This window comes from Nerophis lumbriciformis, linkage group LG05, assembly GCF_033978685.3.
Source record: "Nerophis lumbriciformis linkage group LG05, RoL_Nlum_v2.1, whole genome shotgun sequence".
Taxonomy (NCBI): Eukaryota; Metazoa; Chordata; class Actinopteri; order Syngnathiformes; family Syngnathidae; genus Nerophis; species Nerophis lumbriciformis.
In genome coordinates, this window is record NC_084552.2 from 23740177 (window position 1) to 23764290 (window position 24114).

A 24114-nucleotide genomic window follows, 5' to 3' on the forward strand; every position below is an offset into this window, starting at 1 on the left:
ACGTGCAGTGGTTTCTCCAGATTTTCTTAACCCTTTGATGATATTACAGACTGTAGATGGTGAAATCCTTGCAATAACTGGTTGAGAAAGGTTTTTCTTAAACTGTTCAACAATTTGCTCAGGCATTTGTTGACAAAGTGGTGACCCTCACCCCATCCTTTTTTGTGAATGACTGAGCATTTCATGGAATCTACTTTTATACCCAATCATGGCACCCACCTGTTCCCAATTTGCATGTTCACCTGTGGGATGTTCCAAATATGTGTTTGATGAGCATTCCTCAACTTTATCAGTATTTATTGCCACCATTCCCAACTTCTTTGTCACGTGTTGCTGGCATAAAATTCTAAAGTTAATGATTGTTTGCAAAAAAAATGTTTATCAGTTTGAACATCAAATATGTTTTCTTTGTAGCATATTGACCTGAATATGGGTTGAAAAGGATTTGCAAATCATTGTATTCCGTTTATATTTCCATTAACACAATTTCCCAACTCATATGGAAACGGGGTTTGTATTACATTTATAATAAAGCATTAGATCGTCAATAACAGTATTACATTTTGTATATGGATATTGTCAGTCATCCATCTCACTGATTCTCAGGGCTTTCTATTGATCATAACTGCACTATTCAGTATTACAATTTTTTTTTAAAACGTCAAAAAGATACAAATAATATTAATATATATTACATAGAATAAAAAACTAAGTACATATGTATACACGCGCATATATTATTTTTTTATGAAATAGAAGAAATTAGAAACACCCAAGGTTGGTTTAGAAAGCAGATTGACTTTATTTGCATTTTCCATAACTGTCATCATCAGCACTTGACAAACAGCGTTATGTGACCACCTGCGCTGCTTCTTAATCAACCAAACAAGCCCTGAAAATTGACAGTGAGTATGTGATAAAATACTTAAGTGGCATATTATATAGTCATCGTGTGTCACCCATGACAAAATCCATTCAGACTGTAAAGATGAAGTGATGCTGAGGATTCTTGTTGCCATGGCGACCATACAAATTAGTACTTTTATATTGCTGTCGCCCTCTGGTCGGTTAAAAACAGGGTTTGTCCTTGCATCAGTCACATGGCGGCATCCACAGTGGACAGTCTCATTCAGTAGTACAAAATAAATGAAACAAAGCGGCATCATGTGACTGTTTTTATTCCTTTTTTTTTTTTTTTTTTTACAATACTTCAGCTGCAGTTGGTGTTTTTTTCATTTGAAAGACAAGGTAGCTTGTATTGAGCACACAGAAAAGGCAATGTATTTAGTCAATGGAGGCTAATTGTCTTCACTTATTGCCTGTTCATTCAGAAAGTCGCCTAAGTTATTCTGCAGTTATGTCACTAAATTGTTATGTTAATCAGCATCCTGGTTAATAAGTCATCACTTCTAAGCAGATGGTTTGGATGCTTTCTACCCTGTCCCTCTGTGGGCTTCCCCTACAAAGTGCTTTGCTGCCATCTGGCGGCCAAAAGGTTAACTCAGCTTGTGCGCTATTCATTCAACCATACTTTTCCCGGGTGAGCTGGAGCCTATCCCAGCTAACTTCGGGCAAGGGGCACCCTGGACTGCATGGTCGCCAGCTTGTGCACATCGACAAATATTTGTGTTATTTCTCCCCATGTAAATGTGTGTGTGTGTTTTTTTTTAGAAGATGCTCATGCATGCGAGTGTGTACACTTGGCTTTAAGCGTGTCAACAATTGAAGCAGATGTTGCAAAAAGTTTTCAAACTTAAAATCCTGAGATACAAGAGTGGACAGACACGAAGGCAACGTATGGAGGACATTTCCATGCGTATTGGACAGTGCATGTGTGAAGGCCTACTTTGTGTTCTATATTTTTTTTCGGCCACACCAGCAAACCATTGGTTGACACACACGCAAAAACATTTGTGACGCCTACTAAAGGCATTTTAAACATCGCTCAAAACTGCAAACAAACACAAAAGCTGAAATGTTGCATGTTTTGTAGCTTTTGCAAGCGTTCAAGTGGCTATAGCACACAATTGACATATACTGTAAGTGCGTCCCATCGTTACAATCCAAACAAATCATAACATACAATGACACAAATGTGTGTTCAGTGCGCTTTAGTGCTTGATTTTGCTCATATGAGGACTATCTGAGTCATGATTAACAGCATTACAAAAAAATGTCTATAAATGTCCTCTATTGTATGTCTTTGAGAGTTTCTATACAGAATGTGTGTGTGTGCTTTCCATACTTGTGGAGCACGGGGAGAACCGGGCTTTCATTGTCTTGAGGAGCCTGTGTCATGTTCAAAGGTGCAAGGAAGGAAGGCCAAGACGTGTTCATCCAAGGTGTGCTTTGAAAAGTACCAGGACTTTCTGCCGCTCCCTCAGTGTGTATCCTCATCCAATTTTAGGAAGTAGGCCAGAGAGTCCAAACCTGACTCTCGCCAGATCCTTGTAGCTCGCTGAGCTCCACACAAAGGATCTGGGCTCGAGGGCAATGCAAACTCCTTCAAGATAGCAAAAAAAGAATGAACCAATCAGGATCGCCGGGCGGGATTTCATGGATGAGACCAGCGAGGAGTCGTGTGCTGACATTGATTCTGCTATTGCAACTGTTTTGCGACATCCATCGTCTACTGACATTGCTCCGTTGTTTCAGTAAAAGTTATCTAACTTTTCGCTCTGTCATTATCCAATATGTCGGCTGTTCTGTTTTGGATTTCCCGGCGTCGCTCTCATCAGCGCCACGGGTTGATTTCGATGTGAGTGGTTGAAGTAGCACGTCATTCAAGATAACGGACAAGTGGTTTATCCAATCACATGCAATGATTTTTTTTACAAGGAAATACATCTCCTATTGAGAAGTCCCATATCCTCAGCAAACTCCAAGGATCTGGCGAGAGTCAGGTTAAGAGAGTCCAGCCTGAGTTCTGGTGAGACTCTTCCACGTCTAAATTTTAGTTGATGGATTATGAAGGACTTAGAGGGGGGCCAAACCTGCTCCTGATGAGCCACTTTTTTTGTGCATCTTAAAGGGGAACATTATCACAATTTCAGAATGGTTAAAACCATTAAAAATCAGTTCCCAGTGGCTTATTATATTTTTCGAAGTTTTAAAAAATGTTTTACCCATCATGCAATATCCCTAAAAAAAGCTTAAAAGTGCCTGATTTCAACCATCGTTATAAACACCCGTCCATTTTCCTGTGACGTCACATAGTGAAGCCAACACAAACAAACATAGCGGAAAGAACAGCAAGCTATAGCGACATTAGCTTGGATTCAGACTCGGATTTCAGCGGCTTAAGCGATTCAACAGATTACGAATGTATTGAAACGGATGGTTATAGTGTGGAGGCAGGTAGCGAAAACGAAATTGAAGAAGAAACTGAAGCTATTGAGCCATATCGGTTTGAACCGTATGCAAGCGAAACCGACGAAAACGACACGACAGCCAGCGACACGGGAGAAAGCGAAGACGAATTCGGCGATCGCCTTCTAACCAACGATTGGTATGTGTTTGTTTGGCATTAAAGGAAACTAACAACTATGAACTAGGTTTACAGCATATGAAATACATTTGGCAACAACATGCACTTTGAGAGTGCAGACAGCCCAATTTTCATCAATTAATATATTTTGTAGACATACCCTCATCCGCGCTCTTTTCCTGAAAGCTGATCTGTCCAGTTTTGGAGTTGATGTCAGCAGGCCAGGGAAGCTAGGGTCGATAGGGGGTTTAGCTCGCTTGTCTGCGGGAACAAACTGCCGCCATTGCTTGCCGTGCTAGCGAGGTCCTTTGTCCTTGAATTGCTCACACACTCCGGCAGATTCAATGGGGGTCTGGCGGCCGATTTCTTTGACTTTATCGTTGGAAATGCATCTGCTTTGAGTGTCGCAGGATATCCACACATTCTTGCCATCTCTGTCGTAGCATAGCTTTCGTCGGTAAAGTGTGCGGAACAAACGTCCAATTTCTTGCCGCTTTCGCATCTTTGGGCCACTGGTGCAACTTGAATCCGTCCCTGTTTGTGTTGTTACACCCTCCGACAACACACCGACGAGGCATGATATCTCCAAGGTACGGAAAACAGTCGAAAAAACGGAAAATAACAGAGCTGATTTGACTCGGTGTTTGAGAAAATGGCGGATTGCTTCCCGATGTGACGCCACGTTGTGACGTCATCGCTCCGAGAGCGAATATTAGAAAGGCGTTTAATTCACCAAAATTCACCCATTTAGAGTTCGGAAATCGGTTAAAAAAATATATGGTCTTTTTTTCTGCAGCATCAAGGTATATATTGACGCTTACATAGGTCTGGTGATAATGTTCCCCTTTAAATATCTGGCCGATCGCTTGCCTTCAGGAGGAGGAGGAGGAGGAGTTACTGACGTCCTCAGCAGCTCTTTAGCGTTGTTTTGTTTTGCGTAAAAGCTAGTGAGAAAAGTCTCCTCAACATGTTTCTAATAGAAATATTAATCTGAATCAAATAGTACTTTCTGGTGAATAAAATGTGCCATCACTTGTCATCACTTATTGTGTTTACGACTGGATGTCCGTGAAGACGTCTTTTATGTTGTTTTTTCAGGGCCGCATGACTAATACCGGTGTGAGCGTGAGTGCATCACTAATGGCGAGGAGAGGACCGCGTCAGCACGGAGGAAACGGCAAGCAAATCGATGTTCCTCCTCCTTTGTTGGCACCGTGTTGCCTCGTGGTCAGCTGCTGATCCAATTCTCCTTCCAGAAGACATAGACAAAAGTCTTGGGTCACACCTCTTCATCTTAATGAATCTATGCTTCCAACTTTGTGCAACAACAGTTTGTTCAGCAAGGTCCCTACATACTTGCTTGGATGAGTTTAGAGTGGAAGACCTTGACCAGGTGTCCCAGTACTTTTGTCCAATAGTCTTTGTGTTCTTAGACTGGTTCTCCGCCTGCTCCTGCTCTTGCATAGATTTATGTTTTCTTGTCCCTCCAGCATGACCGACCACTGATGGTTTGTCTCTTGTCATAGTTGAGACGTTCAGAGGCGGTCTCCAGCATGGCAGCTCTCATCTCCGTGTATGATGAGGACAGGGAAGAAGAAGGCATCCTGGTAAGATGGTGGACGTTCCCTCTCGCCCTCCCTCCTACTTCCTCCTCCTCCTCCATCCTGCTCCGCCTCTTCATCCCTGTCTCTCCCCGCATCCTCCCGCCTCCTCTCCTCCGCCTCCATCACCTCGTGCTCCTCTTCCTCATCCCCCTCTCCCTCCAGCACACCTCTGGTCTCCTCATTGTCCTGCCTGGAGCCTAAGCCCAGGAATCCTGCTCCCCCTCCTCCACTTCCTGCTCCATCCTCTCGACTTCCACCCAGCTCTCCCCCCATGCTGCGTGAATGGAACAGGCTGTTCTGCCTCCCGCCGCTCAGCCTCCCCAATGAGAATCCGCTTCGACTGAGAACCAGCCTGCCTCCGATCCCCCCTCCACTGTGCCCGGCCGCCCTCAAGCCCGCCACGGTTGCATTGAGCAGGGCGGTGGTTCCCATGGGTGCCCTCAGACGAGAGGGAAGGCTGGAGCTAGATGTGGTTCGCCGGCATCGGGGGCAGCTCTGGAGGAGGTACGTGGAGTTGAACACCACAGGCAGGGCCAAAGGAGGCCGGCTCCCCTCCAGGTTGGGGGTGGTGCCTGGGGGCCCGGAGATGGGTGTGGAAGCAGTGGGGTTTGTCCCACTGCTACTGTCCAAGTCCATGAGGAGAGCCTCAGAGTAGCTGGGAACCATCTGCTGGTTGCAGCGAATGTGCCACTCGAGTTCTGTCATGTCCACTGTGTTGATTCGCGAGATGGCTCTATAGCTCGACCCGTTTGGACCCATTCTGATCCCTCCCGGATGGATGCCGTTTTCAGTCCCACCCTCGCCCCCGCTGCCTCTTCCGCCCCCTCCCGGCCCACCTCCCCCGCTGACATCCTCATCTTCGCCAAACAGCTTTTCCACGTGGTAGTGCACGTAGGCCGTGCGGTACTCAGACACCACCCTCAGCGGCCATGACAGAAGGAAAGCGGAGGCCAGCCAGAAGACTCTGTGCCTGGAAAACCACGGCTGGTGAGCGGGATCCGGGAACGCCAGGATGTGTTCGCGGAAATCCACGTTCTTCAGGTGCATGCCCTCCCTGGCCTCCATGTAGTCGTCCAGGCCCTCGTTCTCACCGAAGAAGCGAGCTCGCTGGGCAGAGGAAACGCACAATGAGTAGAATTGTTGATCTTACGTTAGATGCGTCACTGGATGACTTACCTGGGTGAGATAGGCTGCTTCAGCACGTGCACTGGAGAAGCTAAGGATGACAAAAGTAGATCCATTTAAACAATGTTGCTAGTTGACATCACAGCAATTTCATAACAATCCCCAAATAGCATCTAAGTGTGCCCCCGAGTAGCCCACCTGAAGCACTTGGTGAAGCGGAGGCGAACAGCAGAGTGCAGCTGGAGGTCAAACAGCTCCTTAGACACATCTTTTACGCCGTAGCGAGCATAGTCAAACTCTGAGCTGGAGGCGTGTGTGTTGACACGTTCGTGGTAGACCTGAGCAACATTTTTAGGTCCAAAATGAATGGAGCATTATTCAATCTAACTTGGTGTTTTTCCCATTGACCCTGGCCATGAAGTGCAACCTCTAATGTACTTTAATCCAAGTCCAGTTACCAATGCACTCTCAAGGAAGGTAAGGTCGCCTGTTAGAAATTGACAGTGGTTTCTCTCACCTGTGTGGTTGTGTATGCATCTCCATTGCGGTATCTTGTCACCTGCCTGGTCCTCCTCACGTAATGGTAGCTGATGGCCTTCCACCAAATACAGGGTGTGGCCTGTTGGAGCCTCTGCACGCGCTCGTACACTTCCTGAGAAAACACCAACTTGGTTAGTCAAAGTACATATCTGATGCAAGATACAACAATTGCGCCATTGAGTGAAAACCCTGATATTTCAGCAAGCAAAGTAAACTTGTTTACTTTAGAGTAGTCTGTGTACAGCTTGCATAGCAGTACAGACCCACTTAAAATGAGTAAACACACATTTATCATTGTCTAAATAGCTGGCAACACAAGTTAGTTCACCTCACATTGATCTTGGTCTGAATATTTTCTGTGGTCACCGTTGTTATTTAGCACTGGACTCACCAGAACTGCACATTTTGTAACTGGAATCTTCTTTCACTCCACCGTAATGACAGCACTGGGGGATGTTAGACCCCTTTGCATTGCGCTACCTTTTTACATTCTGCTTGAGTGTTCAGGTCTGGAGGAGTCATACTTGTCCACTCCATCATCTTTATCTTCCTCAACAAAGCACTTGTCATCTTGGAAGTGTGTTTGTGCTCCTGTTGGACCACTGCTGTGCATTGTGATGAAGAAGGAGCTGAGCCGGAAGGCAAAGCTCTCAATTTACCGGTCGATCTACATTCCCATCCTCACCTATGGTCATGAGCTTTGGGTTATGACCGAAAGGCATACTTGCCAACCTTGAGACCTCCGATTTCGGGAGGGGGGGCGTGGTTGGGGCGGGGGCGTGGTTAAGAGGGGAGGAGTATATTTACAGCTAGAATTCACCAAGTCAAGTATTTCATATATATATATATATGTATATATATATAAGAAATACTTGAATTTCAGTGTTCATTTATTTACACATATACACACACATAACACTCATCTACTCATTGTTGAGTTAAGGGTTGAATTGTCCATCCTTGTTCTATTCTCTGTCACTATTTTTCTAACCATGCTGAACACCCTCTCTGATGATGCATTCTGCTTCGTCTCCTTGTTGTGTGCGCAGTTGTGCACTGCACTCTCTAAAAGCCCTAGATGTTATTGTCACATATGCATGTACAGTAGATGGCAGTATTGTCCTGTTTAAGAGTGTCACAACATTGCTGTTTACGGCAGACGAACTGCTTTACGGTAGACGAAAACGTGACTGCTGTTGTTGTGTGTTGTTACCACGCTGGGAGGACGTTAATGAAACTGCCTAACAATAAACCCACATAAGAAACCAAGAACTCGCCCTCGATCATTCTACAGTTATAACGTGATTGGGCAGGCACGCTGTTTATATTGTGGGAAAGCGGACGTGAAAACAGGCTGTCGACACGTCACTCAGGTCCGCCTGAATTTCGGGAGATTTTCTGGAGAAAATTTGTCCCGGGAGGTTTTCGGAAGAGGCGCTGAATTTCGGGAGTCTCCCGGAAAATCCGGGAGGGTTGGCAAGTATGCCGAAAGGACAAGATCACGGGTACAAGCGGCCGAAATTAGTTTCCTCCGCCGGGTGGCGGGGCTCTCCCTTAGAGATAGGGTGAGAAGCTCTGCCATCCGGGAGGAGCTCAAAGTAAAGCCGCTGCTCCTCCATATCGAGAGAAGCCAGATAAGGTGGTTCGGGCATCTGGTCAGGATGCCACCCGAACGCCTCCCTAGGGAGGTGTTTAGGGCACGTCCAACCGGTAGGAGGCCACGGGGAAGACCAAGGACACGTTGGGAAGACTATGTCTCCCGGCTGGCCTGGGAACACCTTGGGATCCTTCAGGAGGAGCTGGACGTAGTGGCTAGGGAGAGGAAAGTCTGGGCTTCTCTGCTCAGGCTGCTTCCCCCGGGACCCGACCTCGGATAAGCAGAAGAAAATGAATGGATGGATGGAATGCTGGAATTCATGTTTCCCCTCTCCCCACATGCAGTTCTACCACGTGCTCATATTGCTACCAACTTGTGTTGCCAAATATTTAAACAGTAATTAATTTATTTTCAGTGGATAGGAAATCTATACTGCCATTCAGTACAAACTGTACACTGACTAGTCAGAAGTTAACTTTCTATTGTATTGTCCTATGACAAAAATGATTCCTCTGTGAGGGCTGTTAATTTAATTATTAGTCAGACACTGTTCACACCTGGAACTCGGCGTGAGCCAACATGGCTGTCTTGGAGAAGCAGTGCCAGCACTCCACCAGGTAGACCACGTAGAGCATGGCCAGGAAAGCCAGCGGAATGTAGAGGTAGCCGCTGGAGCACGGACTCTCCAAGCGCTGCACGTCATTGTAGTAGGCCGCCGAGGTGGCGTTGTCACCGGCGGCCACGCGCACGGGCGAGGAGCTTAGCACGGGCACGCGGCACAGGGCGCACCAGGTGAGCGTGGCGAAGCAGCCATACATGAGGAGAGTCAGGAGGAGGCACTTCCAGTGGGACTCCCGGCACAGGGACGAGGCCAGAGACTGCTGGACCGGCCGTTGCTGAGGAAGTGGGGGAGATAACGTTATAATATCTTTATTCATATTTCACTTGACTAGGTCAAAACATTAGGAATGGTAGGTATGATAACGAAACAACGATTTCAAGACTGTGACCTACCTGCTTGGTAAAGGGTGGCATGTGTAAGTTTGTGGTCATGACCAACCCAGATGCATTACCACCGTGAATGCATCACACACACACACACACACACACACACCTAGGCACACGCACACGCACACACAGTTAATGCCCGGGCTAAGTGCATGCAGCCTCACTTGCACTGTGAGGACATCATATTACAGCACTCCCCCCCGTCCCCGCCGCCATGCCCCCTTCCTTAGTCTGTCTCTCAGATTGCCGGTGCGCACATTCAAGCCCAGCATCGCAATGGAGCCAACGGAGGCTAACATGTCAATAATTTAGTTGTTAAGGATACTTCTCATCTCAAGCATCATATCAATGTGAGAGGATGCCAGACGGTCGTTATGTCAGATGACCTGCGCAGTCCTCTTTCTCTCTCCGCTAGCATCTTTGGATGGCTGCGGCTGCATTTTACGATTGCACTTGAAGGGCACATTGTGAAAGGGAAGGACACCTTCACTTCACCCGTCTATCATCTCCTTGCAAAGGCCCATAAAAAAACATTGAGCAGGACTCCTGAGGCCTATAGATCCAGCTATCATGTCGTGTATCTCCACATCCTCCTACCTTTGCTTATGTAATCATTCTTCTTCTCCTTCCCTGAATCCTCCATCCCCCCCTCGCCGCCGCCGCCGCCCCCCACCCAATGTCTCCACTGTTACATCCTGAATGTCTATCTCTAAGTGGGTTGATTGCACTAAAAGAGCAAAGTGGGAGTTTCACAGACAGGGAAGACACAATCATTTTCATGTACTTTTCATGAGGAGACGATCACAATACTGAATTCAAAGAAATTCTTTCACCCCAATTCTTCGAGGATGCATTGGAAGATATAGGTCTATCGCTGAAACGTCAAAATGAGACATAAAAAGCTAAAGGGGGCTTTATATAACAGGGGTAGCTGAAGCTTGTATGCTAAAGTAATCTGTAATTTACCAAACTTTCATACTATCCATCCATCCATTTTTTACCACTTATTCCCTTCGGGGTCGCGGGGGGGCGCTGGAGCCTATCTCAGCTACAATCGGGCGGAAGGCGGGGTACACCCTGGACAAGTCGCCACGTCATCACAGACTTTCATACCATATTATTTTGAATTATATTAGTTATTGTTTTGATTCAATACAAGGACACAATACAGCACAATAATTTTAATTATCTTCTTTATCATACTGCCACTTTGCAGTGTGACAAATACAATGCAACGTGAGGGTTCCAGGTTCGATCCCCGATTCTGCCAACCTGGTCACTGCCGTTGTGTCATTGGGCAAGACACTTTACCCACTTGCTCCCAGTGCCACCCACACGGGTTTAAAAATGTAACTTAGATATTGGGTGTCACCATTGGCGTTGTTAGGCCTATTTTAGGGGGGCTCAAGCCCCCCTAAATAATTTTGTGTTTTTTTGTTTTGTTTTTACAAATACATGTCGACATATTCATTATAAAGTGGCCCAAATATGAGTTTAAATAAATAATCATATAACCTGTTATTATTCACTCAGTTTCCCCTCACTTCGTAGCGTAAGGTAGAGAGCCCCTTTAGTGCGTCGGTATCCAATCCATTCCACTTGTTCATATAGAAAAGGCCCACATCACTCAAATTCCAGTCCACATTTTCTCGGCGACCTTGCTTGCGGTCCTGCGGATGTACGAAGCACATTATCTTCCTTTACAATGAGTGAAGCTGCACAAAACCTTGTGTGTGCAATTGTAAATAATTTATTTTTTAAGTTTTGTGTTTCTTGTAGAATCTATATAAAGTAATATACATTAGCCTATTGTTAAAATAATGAAAAAAACATCATTAAATATATTTGTTTTATTGTATTGTTACATTAAGAGCTGTTGTATTATTATAGGATGGCTTGTTAAACATTTAATAGGATTTTCAGAGGGAGGAAAAACCAAGACATTGAATATAAAATGTAAAATGAATAAATACATAAAAAGAAAAAGAAAAAAAATGGTTAAAAGCTATCGTCCCGGGGAGCATTTCATTTCATCCCGTGCATTTTTTAAAAATAATAATAATAACAAATAATAATTTCTAAGTCTTTGTTAGCCATTTGTGAAGTTTTGTGCTCGTGCGTAACATTTGCTCGCATCCTGTGCATCTCCTGGGGGCTAAGCCCCCCCCCCCCCCCCCCGTCCTTAAAAGCTAGTGACGCCCCTGGGTGTCACAATGTAAAGCACTTTGAGTCACTAGAGAAAAGCGCTATATAAATATAATTCACTTCACTTCACAATGAAGTCACCAACAAAAACTAGCCAGTTTACTTTTGATGCACAAACACATTTTCTTAATAATAATACAAAGCCTATAAGTCAGAATGATATAGGGCACCACCTTAACATTTGACAACAAAACAATTACACAAAGCGACTCCGTAAAGAATCTGGGTATTATCTTCGACCCAACTCTCTCGTTTGAGTCACACATTAAGAGTGTGACTAAAACAGCCTTCTTACATCGCCGTGATATCGCAAAAATGTGTCCCATTTTGTCCACCACCGACGCTGAGAGCAATATTCCTGCGTCCTTTCCCAGACTTATGCTGTCTTTGAATTAAGGCGGAGTGGTAATTCGTTTGATGACGCAGTAAATTGAATGATTCAGACATGATTCTTAGTGGATGTGTTCTAATGCACTTCAGCCTTGGAGACTCTGTAGTTATTTGATACATGCTTATATTGACAAATGTCATGTATATTTTTGGTAAATTACTTCACTAAAATACAAGAAAAGACCCATCTTGTGAGCTCATTAGAGTTAATTTAGCCAGTAGCAAAATGTGGTATGTTGTATAAAGCGCTGCAGGACTGCTTGTATTGGAGCTAATAATGAAGTGTTGGCCCTGCAATGACATGGCGACTTGTCCAGGGTGTAACCCGCCTTCCGCCCGAATGCAGCTGGGATAGGCTCCAGCACCCCCGCGAACCCGAGAAGATGGATGGATAAAGAAAATATGCTTTGTGTGCTCTAATGTGTCGGCAAGTGTATGCTGCCACCTATTGACAGAGTGTGGCCATGCTTTAAAACAGGGGCGTCAAACCTACGGCCCACGGGCCTGAACAGGTTTAAGCCGGCCCGCGTGATGAGTTTGCCAAGTGTTAAAATGAGCTGCTTTTTTTTTTAAACTGCTGTTCTAAATGTGTCCACTGGATGGCACAATTCTGTTAGGCAAGCAAACTGTTTATACCAAGCAAGAGGTTCACAGTAAAGCAGGTCTGGGCAATTATTTTGTCCCGGGGGCCAAATTTAGAGAAAAAAATGTGTCTGTGGGCCGGTATATCTATTTTTAGGAACACTAATACAAAACCTCACAATAATAAAAACCTTATGACAGACAACCTTAAAAAACGGAATGGATTTTTTTTTTTTTTTTTTTTACAGAATGAGACACCCACAATGTACATAAAAATAAAGAATGTGGGATTTACAATATTACCGTATTTTTCGGACTATAAGTCGCAGTTTTTTTCATAGTTTGGCCGGGCTCCAGTGCGACTTATATATGTTTTTTTCCTTCTTTATTGTGCATTTTCGGCAGGTGCGACTTATACTCCGAAAAATACGGTAACTATGAACGATAAAACACTGAATACTGACAACATATGAACGTCACACCCCCTCTTGATTGACATATTTTACAATCAGACGAAGTGCAACAAAAATGCAACAAACACAGCGAAATATGAATGCCAAGGGTAAAAAAAACCCACCTACAATCTGATACATCACTAAGCTTTAGAACTTTCTTGTAAAAATCTCCTTTCGCGTCTGTCCCTGACACCCAGCATTTTTAGGCTCGCTCTGGAAACACTCTGTGGAAACGCTCCCCACCCACACTGCCTGGTGCCTCGTCTGAGCTGCTGTGACTTAGATTACCATAGTAACTAGTATAGCTTGCAAAAGCGCAGATTTCAACCATTTACCGTATTTTTCGGACTATAAGTCGCAGTTTTTTTCATAGTTTTGCAAGGGGTGCGACTTATAATCAGGAGCGACTTATGTGTGAAATTATTAACACATTATCGTAAAATATCAAATAATATTATTTTGCTCATTCACGTAAGAGACTAGACGTATAAGATTTCATGGGATTTAGCGATTAGAAGTGACAGATTGTTTGGTAAACGTATAGCATGTTCTATATGTTATAGTTAGTTGAATGACTCTTGCCATAATATGTTACGTTAACATACCAGGCACGTTCTCAGTTGGTTATTTATGCCTCATATAACGTACACTTACTCAGCCTGTTGTTCACCATTCTTTATTTATTTCAAATTGTCTTTCAAATGTCTATTCTTGGTGTTGGGTTTTATCAAATACATTTCCCCAAAAAATGCGACTTATATATGTTTTTTTCCTTCTTTGTTATGCATTTTCGGCAGGTGCGTCTTATACTCCGGTGCGACTTATACTCCAAAAAATGCGGTAAATACTTTGTATAGTTCAAGACTTCCGGTCATTTGAAAACATCACTGCACATCATAATGGCAGCTACAGTTTCCATCTTAAAGATCTAAAAAAAATATTTGGGAATGTCGGGCGGGCCACATTGAAAAGCTTAACGGGCCGCATGCGGCCCCCGGGCTTTAGTTTGCCCAGGTCTGCAGTAAAGGATGACTGTGGCTCCTCCTCCTCGACCCACATGAAACTTAAAACCTGCTGTTTTATGTCTTCTGCTTCGAACACGTCATCATTTGGCACCCTCGTTGCCCCAAAATATCTCTGTCAAACACGAGAAAAGTGAGCTTAACCCTGTTGAATGGTTTTTACCTCCGTTTCTTACGGTTTGTTGAGTTAGCTCCGGATTGATACGTGGACATGACAAAGGATGTATTTGATACAGAGAAGAGTTTACATGTTGTGTTTTCTGTTCAGTCCCAGAAAGACTGTGACTTAAAAGTTTAATCCTGGCTTTGTAGACACACTGAGACCAAGTCTAAGCTCATTGTGTTTTTGAAACTGCACCAATTTCCTCAGAATTTTCAACAAACTTGAAGTCTTTTGTCCATTTGTGATTTGTACGTTTTTAGAATGTTCTTGTTCTATTTTTGGCAAAAGTGAAACAAAGTAATCAACCTGGAGTTGTCTTTATTTTTAAGTTATCATGCCATGATTTTACCATTCAAGCCCACTTGGGAATAGATTTTCCTCCATGTGGCCCCTGAGCTAAAAGGACGGTAAAGCTGACACGCTACCTGTCACCTGATAAATGTTTTCTAAGTGAGTCATCAAAAATACTCTACTCATTGTAGCTAGTGTCCCCATAACATATGATTAAAATGTGTCACGCTATGTTTTTACTCTGCAATTGTAATTACCTCATAGAAAATATCCCCCTCTCCATCATCTCGGTGTGGGCTGCTTCGGTGTGACTGGAGCGGCTATAATTAGCAATGGTGGCATGTGGGTGGATGTGAAGATTGGATAAATGGGCTGATGCTGAGGAGGCCTGCGCAGCGTGGCGGCTGACGCTCAGTAAAACACTGCTTCTTTTTCCAGTCCTTGTTAAACACTGTGTTGTGGGCACCTGCATGTGTTTGACCGTTTATACTGAATGCTGTCTTTTGAATGCTTTTAGAGCAATGTTCCAAACTACAGTTGCGAAATGTTAAATTAATGACTCCACTGTACTTTGTGGACCCGGTTGACAAAAGTGAAACGGGATACCGTACGCTGTAAGTGGTTGAGTAGGAGGTTGGAAAGATGAAGCCGTATATACGCCACGGTGGGCCGATCTAAAACAGGAAGGCCACAGTAATGGTGAGTGAGCGTAATGGTGGCACTCTCAATCCAATGCATTACTCCTGCAGCCATAAAGAGCCAGGAGTGCTGGTATTGAGTGAGAAGTAGCATTTAACAGGCTTTGCACTGATATGTGTTCCAAATTAAGACTAGGAACAGGACATGCAAGACATCGGAATTTCATGGCCATGCCTTGAAAGACATTAAATGAAACAGGTGATCTTAATGGGAAATATCATAAAATATTAGAATTGTTGAAATGTAGCCATCAATTGGGGTTCCCTGCCCTTCCTCTAGGTCAGTGGTTCTTAACCTGGGTTCGATCGAGGTCAAGACACACCCGACTCATCGTGTAAATAAAAACTTCTCCCTATCGGCGTATTACGGATACGGCAACAGCAGAAGTCACACTGATTTGCAGGTGTGTAATTTGTTGTGAGTTTATGCATTGTGTTGGTTTCGTTCTTTGAACAAGGTGATGTTCATGCACGGTTCATTTTGTGCACCAGTAAAAAAAAACATGGTAACACTTTAGTATGGAGAACATTATTCACCATTAATTAGTTGCTTATTAAAGGCCTAATGAAATGCGATTTTCTTATTTAAACAGGGATAGCAGGTCCATTATATGTGTCATACTTGATTATTTCGCGATATTGCCATATTTTTGCTGAAAGGATTTAGTAGAGAACATCGACAATAAAGTTCGCAACGTTTGGTCGCTGATAAAAAAGCCTTGCCTGTACCGGAAGTAGCAGACGAGTAGCGTGACATCACAGGTTGTGTAGCTCCTCACATCTGCACATTGTTTACAATCATGGCCACCAGCAGCGACAGCGATTCGGACCGAGAAAGCGACGATTTCCCCTTTAATTTGAACGAGGATGAAAGATTTGTGGATGAGGAAAGTGAAAGTGAAGGACTAGAGGGCAGTGGGAGCGATTCAGATAGGGAAGATGCTGTGAGAGGAGGGTGGGACCTGATATTCAGCTGGGAATGACTAAAACAGTAAATAAACACAAGACTCTATTAGCCACAACACAACCAGACTTATATTTAATATGCCACAAATTAATCCCGCATAACAAACACCTCCCCCCTCCCGTCCATATAACCCGCCAATACAATTCAAACACCTGCACGACACACTCAATCCCACAGCCCAAAGTACCGTTCACCTCCCCAAAGTTCATACAGCACATATATTTCCCCAAAGTCCCCAAAGTTACGTACGTGACATGCACATAGCGGCACGCACGTACGGGCAAGCGATCAAATGTTTGGAAGCCGCAGCTGCATGCGTACTCACGGTACCGTGTCTGCATATCCAACTCAAAGTCCTCCTGGTAAGTGTCTCTGTTGTCCCAGTTCTCCACAGGCCATTGGTAAAGCTTGACTGTCATCTTCCGGGAATGTAAACAATGAAACACCGGCTGTGTTTGTGTTGCTGCAGCCGCCTGCAATACACCGCGTCCCACCTACAGCTTTCTTCTTTGCTGTCTCCATTGTTGATTGAACAAATTGCAAAAGATTCACCAACACAGATGTCCAGAATACTGTGGAATTTTGCGATGAAAACAGACGACTTAATAGCTGGCCACCATGCTGTCCCAAAATGTCCTCCACAATCCGTGACGTCACGCGCTGACGTCATCATACCGAGACGTTTTCAGCAGGATATTTCGGCGCGAAATTTAAAATTGCACTTTAGTAAGCTAACCCGGCCGTATTGGCATGTGTTGCAATGTTAAGATTTCATCATTGATAAATAAACTATCAGACTGCGTGGTCGGTAGTAGTGGGTTTCAGTAGGCCTTTAACATGCAAATTAGTAACATATTGGCTCTTAACTAGTCATTATTAAGTACTTATTAATGCCTTATTCGGCATGGCCTCATTATAACCCTAACTCTCTAACCCTGGCCCTAACCCTCTAACCTTAACCCTAACCAAATAACTCTAAATTAAGTCTTTGTTACTTAAAATATGTTCCCCATACTAAAGTGTTACCATAAACATATAACTTTGTCTTGATTTTGAAAAAAAAACATTTTATTTTTCACTAAAGAAGGGTTTGGTGAATGCGCATATGAAACTGGTGGGGTTCGGTACCTCCAACAAGGTTAAGAACCACTGCTCTAGGGCAGTGGTTCTCAAACTTTTAAGTAACACCTCAGAAAAAACCTTGCTGTGCAAGTACCACCATAATGACCAACATTACGGGGACGGTGTTGGGAGAGTGGCCGTGCTAGCAACCTTAGGGATCCTGGTTCAATCCCCACCTTCTACCATCTTCGTCACGTCCGTTGTGTCCTTGAGCAAGACACTTCACCCTTGCTCCTGATGGGTAGTGGTTAGGGCCTTGCATGGCAGCTCCCGCCATCAGTGTGTGAATGTGTGTGTGAATGGGTGAATGTGGAAATAGTATCAAAGCGCTTTGAGTACCTTGAAGGTAGAAAAGCGCTATACAAGTATAACCCATTAAAATACAGTAGCGTAGTAGGCCTAAGTATTCATTAAAACAAAGCAGGTGTTTCATTTAACATGTATATTTAATATTGTTGGCCACTGTAACATTACACACAGTGTGAACAGTAACACTGTGTTTGAATATAGCAAATTAAAACACTATACTTTAATCAAGTAATTATTTGGCGTAGGTATAGATCAGGCCTGGGCAATTATTTTGACTCAAGGGGCCAAATTTAGAGAACAAAATGTGTCTGCGGGCCTGTACACAAAAAAGTCTTCAATATTTACGGGGAAAAAGTCACTAGATTTGTCGCTAGTAGCTGTTCACGAGAAAATGACGCCACAAGGATTGGAAAGTCGGCAGATTTAGCGACAAAGTCGCCAAGGTGGCAACACTAAAAAACACAGCTCTGTTGAAACCCTCAAAGACGTCACTATGCAACAGGCCTTGCCTTTTAAAAGCACTGTGCTTTTATATTAAACATCTCTCAAATGTTTTTTTAAGGTGCAATGTGGCCAGAAATGGTACTGCAATCACGGACTGCAATCCCGGTCAAAATGATGTAGTCCCCTCCCACTCTCCATGATTGAGGTTGCCACATAAGCAGCCGAATCCGAATCCTACTCCAAGGATCTTCAAATGGCAATCGCCGAGTGCTACGCTGTAGGTTTCTCTTGTTTATGCTTCTTGCAAGATGGTTTACTAAGTAATTATGCCACATTTTACTGATGTCGATTAGCCAAATGTATTTGTAAAGTTACGCAGCGATATTTTTGTCAGGAGTCGGGACAGATTGTTGGCATTACCCTTCTAAAATGTCTGGTTTGACCGCACGGACCACCATCGAAATAATTACATACAAACTCCGTTTCCATATGAGTTGGGAAATTGTGTTAGAAAACGTTTGGGAACTGAGGAGACACATTTCTGAAGCTTCTCAGGTGGAATTCTTTCCCATTCTTGCTTGATGTACAGCTTAAGTTGTTCAACAGTCCGGGGGTCTCCGTTGTGGTATTTTAGGCTTCATAATGCGCCACACATTTTCAATGGGAGACAGGTCTGGACTACAGACAGGCCAGTCTAGTACCCGCACTCTTTTACTATGAAGCCACGTTGATGTAACACGTGGCTTGGCATTGTCTTGCTGAAATAAGCAGGGGCGTCCATGGTAACGTTGCTTGGATGGCAACATATGTTGCTCCAAAACCTGTATGTACCTTTCAGCATTAATGGTGCCTTCGCAGATGCGTAAGTTACCCATGTCTTGGGCACTAATACACCCCCATACCATCACAGATGCTGGCTTTTCAACTTTGCGCCTGTAACAATCCGGATGGTTATTTCCTCTTTGGTCCGGAGGACACGACGTCCACAGTTTCCAAAAACAATTTGAAATGTGGACTCGTCAGACCACAGAACACTTTTCCACTTTGTATCAGTCCATCTTAGATGAGCTCAGGCCCAGCGAAGCCGACGGCGTTTCTGGGTGTTTTCGCCTTGCATAGGAGAGTTTTAACTTGCACTTACAGATGTAGCGACTAACTATAGTTACTGACAGTGGGTTTCTGAAGTGTTCCTGAGCCCATGTGATGATATCCTTTACACACTGATGTCGCTTGCTGATGCAGTACAGCCTGACGGATCGAAGGTCACGGGCTTAGCTGCTTACGTGCAGTGATTTCTCCAGATTTTCTGAACCCTTTGATGATATTACGGACAGGAGATGGTAAAATCCCTAAATTCCTTGCAATAGCTGGTTGAGAAAGGTTTTTCTTAAACTGTTCAACAATTTGCTCACGCATTTGTTGACAAAGTGGTGACCCTCGCCCCATCCTTGTTTGTGAATGACTGAGCATTTCATGGAATCTACTTTTATACAGAATCATGGCACCCACCTGTTCCCAATTAGCCTGCACACCTGTGGGATGTTCCAAATAAGTGTTTGATGAGCATTCCTCAACTTTATAGTATTTATAGTATTTATTGCCACCTTTCCCAACTTCTTTGTCACGTGTTGCTGGCATCAAATTCTAAAGTTAATGATTATTTGCCAAAAAAAAAAGGTTTATCAGTTTGAACATCAAATATGTTGTTTTTGTAGCATATTCAACTGAATATGGTTTGAAAATGATTTGCAAATCATTGTATTCCGTTTATATTTACATCTAACACAATTTCCCAACTCATGGAAACGGGGTTTGAATATATATATATATATATATATATATATATATATATATATATATATATATATATATATATATATATATATATATATATATATATATATATATATATAATAAAACATAGAGCTAAATCCCACGCCCTTGTTGTCTCCTCCTGTACGTAACATGTAGCAAAATCTACAAAGATACAAATAATTGCTATTGTGAGATCTAGTGGACAAATTTAGAACAGCAGTTTCTTTCATTCAAAAATTTCGGCTCATTTTTATACATAGCAAACTTGTCCTGCGGGCCGGATAAAACCTATTCGCGGGCCGTACGTTTGACACCCCTGGTCTATGACGAGTAAACCCCTCATTGTGTGAGCTCTGTTAGTTATTATGTATTATGTTATAATGCAGGCCTATATAACCTTCTGTTTTACACTGATAATAATGCCTAGTTTATATGTCCATCATGTCACATGTACAGTTAAGTAAACCGTCACGATATTTATATAAATCACAATAACAAATATGATTTTGGTTCATGGTTAAATTAATACATTGTGTGTCACTAACGATGGAGTTGTAATGCATTTTTAAACAAAAGGAATTAGGTAGGTCGGATTCTATAAGGGGCAGCACGGTGGTACAGGGGTTAGTGCGTGTGCCTCACAATAAGAAGGTCCTGGGTTTCGATCCTGGGCCCGGGATCTTTCTGTGTAAAGTTTGCATGTTCTCCCTGTGACTGCGTGGGTTCCCTCCGGGTACTCCGGCTTCCTCCCACCTCCAAAGACATGCACCTGAGGATAGGTTGATTGGCAACACTAAATTGGCCCTAGGGTGTGAATGTGAGTGTGAATGTTGTCTGTCTATCTGTGTTGGCCCTGCGATGAGATGGCGACTTGTCCAGGGTGTACCCCGCGACCCCGAAAGGGACAAGCGGTAGAAAATGGATGGGATGGAAATTACAGTATGTTTTTTATGTAGTTTGCTCATTTTCCCCGACTGGTGCACTAACATGATGAGGTTTATTATTTTTTTTACATATGTAGCATCATCTACAGACACATAGAATTGCTTTTGTGACATCTAGTGGACACATTTAGAACAGCAGTTTTTTCATTCCAAAATTTCGGCTCATTTTTATACTTAGCAAACTCATCCCGCGGGCCGGATAAAACCTGTTTGCAGGCCGTACGTTTGACACCCCTGGTCTAAATAATGCCAATAGTAAGATGAATTGTACATCATAGCACATCCTTGATTCTTAGTACGGTAATATAATTAAAACTATTGAGAAAGAAAGTTGGACCCGGGAGTTTTTGGAGATAGGAGACTGTGGTAAATGGTTTGATAACCCTGCTTTATAACGAGTAAACACCTCATTATGTGAGCTCTGTTAGTTATTATGTTATAATGTAATATAATATAACCTTCTGTTTTACAGTGATAATAATGCTTAGTTTACCAATATGTCCATTGTGTCACATGTACAGTAAGGTAAGCCGTCACGATATTTCTATAAATCACAATAACATATAATGATTTTGGTCATGTTTAAATGAATACATTGTGTGTCACTAATGATGGAGTTGTGAAGCATTTTTAAAGGGGAACATTATCACAATTTCAGAATGGTTAAAACCATTAAAAATCAGTTCCCAGTGGCTTATTATATTTTTCGAAGTTTTTTATCCCTAAAAAAAGCTTCAAAGTGCCTGATTTTAACCATCGTTATAAACACCCGTCCATTTTCCTGTGACGTCACATAGTGAAGCCAACACAAACAAACATGGCGGAAAGAACAGCAAGCTATAGCGACATTAGCTCGGATTCAGACTCGGATTTCAGCGGCTTAAGCGATTCAACAGATTACGCATGTATTGAAATGGATGGTTGTAGTGTGGAGGAAGGTAGCGAAAACGAAATTGAAGAAGAAACTGAAGCTATTGAGCCATATCGGTTTGAACCGTATGCAAGCGAAATCGACGAAAACGACACGACAGCCAGCGACACGGGAGAAAGCGAGGACGAATTCGGCGATCGCCTTCTAACCAACGATTGGTATGTGTTTGTTTGGCATTAAAGGAAACTAACAACTATGAACTAGGTTTACAGCATATGAAATACATTTGGCAACAACATGCACTTTGAGAGTGCAGACAGCCCAATTTTCATCACTTAATATATTCTGTAGACATACCCTCATCCGCGCTCTTTTCCTGAAAGCTGATCTGTCCAGTTTTGGAGTTGATGTCAGCAGGCCAGGGAAGCTAGGGTCGATTGGGGGTTTAGCTCGATCGTCTGCGGGAACAAACTGCCGCCATTGCTTGCCGTGCTACCGAGGTCCTTTGTCCCTGAATTGCTCACACACTCCGGCAGATTCAATGGGGGTCTGGCGGCAGATTTCTTTGACTTTATCGTTGGAAATGCATCTGCTTTGAGTGTCGCAGGATATCCACACATTCTTGCCATCTCTGTCGTAGCATAGCTTTCGTTGGTAAAGTGTGCGGAACAAACGTCCAATTTCTTGCCACTTTCGCATCTTTGGGCCACTGGTGCAACTTGAATCCGTCCCTGTTCGTGTTGTTACACCCTCCGACAACACACCGACGAGGCATGGTGTCTCCAAGGTACGGAAAACAGTCGAAAAAACGGAAAATAACAGAGCTGATTTGACTCGGTGTTTGAGAAAATGGCGGATTGCTTCCCGATGTGACGCCACGTTGTGACGTCATCGCTCCGAGAGCGAATATTAGAAAGGCGTTTAATTCGCCAAAACTCACCCATTTAGAGTTCGGAAATCGGTTAAAAAAATACATGGTCTTTTTTCTGCAACATCAAGGTATATATTGACGCTTACATAGGTCTGGTGATAATGTTCCCCTTTAAACAAAATGTATTAGGTAGTTTTGATTACAAGCGGTAGAAAATGGATAGATGGATGGATGATTCTATAAGGCTTGGATGTCAGCTGACAAATTAACAAACACACACAATGCATGTTGCAGTAGACATGGAATGACAAATCAACATTAGGATATGTTCAAACACACACATTGCGCGCGCAATGCATGACGCAGTATAGACACGACCTGTAGTTTTTAGTGTTGTTTACTCATAGACTGCGTCCTCAATCCTTCAGCCTGTAGTGTCCACGGTGTCCTTGGTCTGCACTCAAACCTCGACCGAGTCATGACGGCATCTTTTTTTTCCCCCCTTATGAACTACTTCCGAACGCCTCAATGACATAATGTCCACTGCAGACGTTCGACGAGGACGGATTTAGTGTGCGCAACTTTACGCAGAGTAGTCCTCGCTGCGTCCTTACCTGCTCTCGTCCTGACCCTTCGTCCAAAATGGGCTCTTCTGCGGCGGCCCTCTCCTCCTCCGTCCGCATCTTCCCTCCTGCCTCCTCCCCCTCTACAACCGGGCGCAGGCGGCTCCTACCCCGGCAACGTCCGAAGCGAGGGACCTCCCCGGCGGAGCAGCGCGCTCCGTCACCCCATCCGCCGCACGTCGGTGTCCGGTTTCACAATGACGGGGCCTGCGGCAAATGCGCATCCTCTCGTCCAGCTAGAAGAGCATCCCAGCTCCTTGGCGGCTCTCTCCCCACGCCGCGCTGTGTTCTTCCGCCGGCGGAGCTAAAAATAAAACTAGAGCCAGCTTCCAAAGTCAAGCAGCAGCGGCAGCGCCGTTGTTGTTGGAGACGGTGAAGATGCAGAGCTCCTTGCGTGACGTCATTGCCGACACCTATTTACACACGGAGGCGGGCGACACCCCGTGATCTGCCTGCACGTGTCGTGGTATGGTAATGACCTCTGCTAAGGTTACCTCACTGTAGGCCAGTTTTAAAGTTCCAAAGACCTCCTATAAAATAAAATATGTTTTCCATGTAAGAAATGATGCACCATAATGGGGAACTTCACTTTTTTGGAATGTCGTCGATCATTCATCATCATCTTTCAAAGTGGTTCTTAACCTTGTTGGAGGTACCGAACCCCACCAGTTTCATATGCGCATTCACCGAACCCGAACCGTAATCATAAAATTATGTTATTATATTAAAGAAATACTAATAAAGATATATTTTACAAACGGATAGTTACAGGAATAAACACATGATTCCATGTTTACATCTCATTGTGCAACATGTGAATGTTTTAGACTTAGACTTAGACTTCCTTTTTATTATCATTCAAATTTGAACTTCACAGCACAGATAAGAACGAAATTTCGTTACATAAGCTCATGGTAGTGCAGGATAAAAAAGCAATAAGGTGCATGTATAAATAAATAAATATATATAAATAATATATAT

General features: G+C 43.6%; 1 protein-coding gene across 2 annotated transcripts; it reads right to left on the reverse strand.

The window, feature by feature from the left end:
* Nucleotides 1–358: 358 nt before the first annotated feature.
* On the reverse strand, nt 359–23449 carry LOC133606762 (transmembrane protein 151A). Of its 2 annotated transcripts, XR_012050426.1 has the most exons (7): nt 23125–23449; nt 8911–9249; nt 6734–6868; nt 6415–6554; nt 6268–6307; nt 2920–6198; nt 359–2430 (listed from the first exon to the last, which is right to left on the reverse strand). XR_012050426.1 is itself a non-coding variant. In XM_061961073.1 (6 exons), the coding sequence occupies exons 1-6, from the start codon at nt 23191–23193 to the stop codon at nt 5023–5025; spliced, it is 1899 nt and encodes a 632-aa protein (XP_061817057.1). In that variant the 5' UTR covers nt 23194–23449; the 3' UTR covers nt 411–5022. The 2 variants fall into 2 exon arrangements, 1 of the variants encoding a protein (XP_061817057.1); XM_061961073.1 differs by having other exon boundaries at nt 411–6198.
* Between the last annotated feature and the right edge of the window lie 665 nt (nt 23450–24114).

What these genes read in the sequence shown, in the direction of transcription:
- LOC133606762 (XM_061961073.1), bottom strand. Translation starts at nt 23,193, where the DNA reads ATGCGGACGGAGGAGGAGAGGGCCGCCGCAGAAGAGCCCATTTTGGAC. An exon ending in AAGGGTCAGGACGAGAGCAG is followed by an intron (nt 9,250 to 23,124) that starts GTAAGGACGCAG and finishes CCACTTCCTCAG; the next exon opens with CAACGGCCGGTCCAGCAGTC. An exon ending in CGCTTCACCAAGTGCTTCAG is followed by an intron (nt 6,308 to 6,414) that starts GTGGGCTACTCG and finishes TGTCATCCTTAG; the next exon opens with CTTCTCCAGTGCACGTGCTG.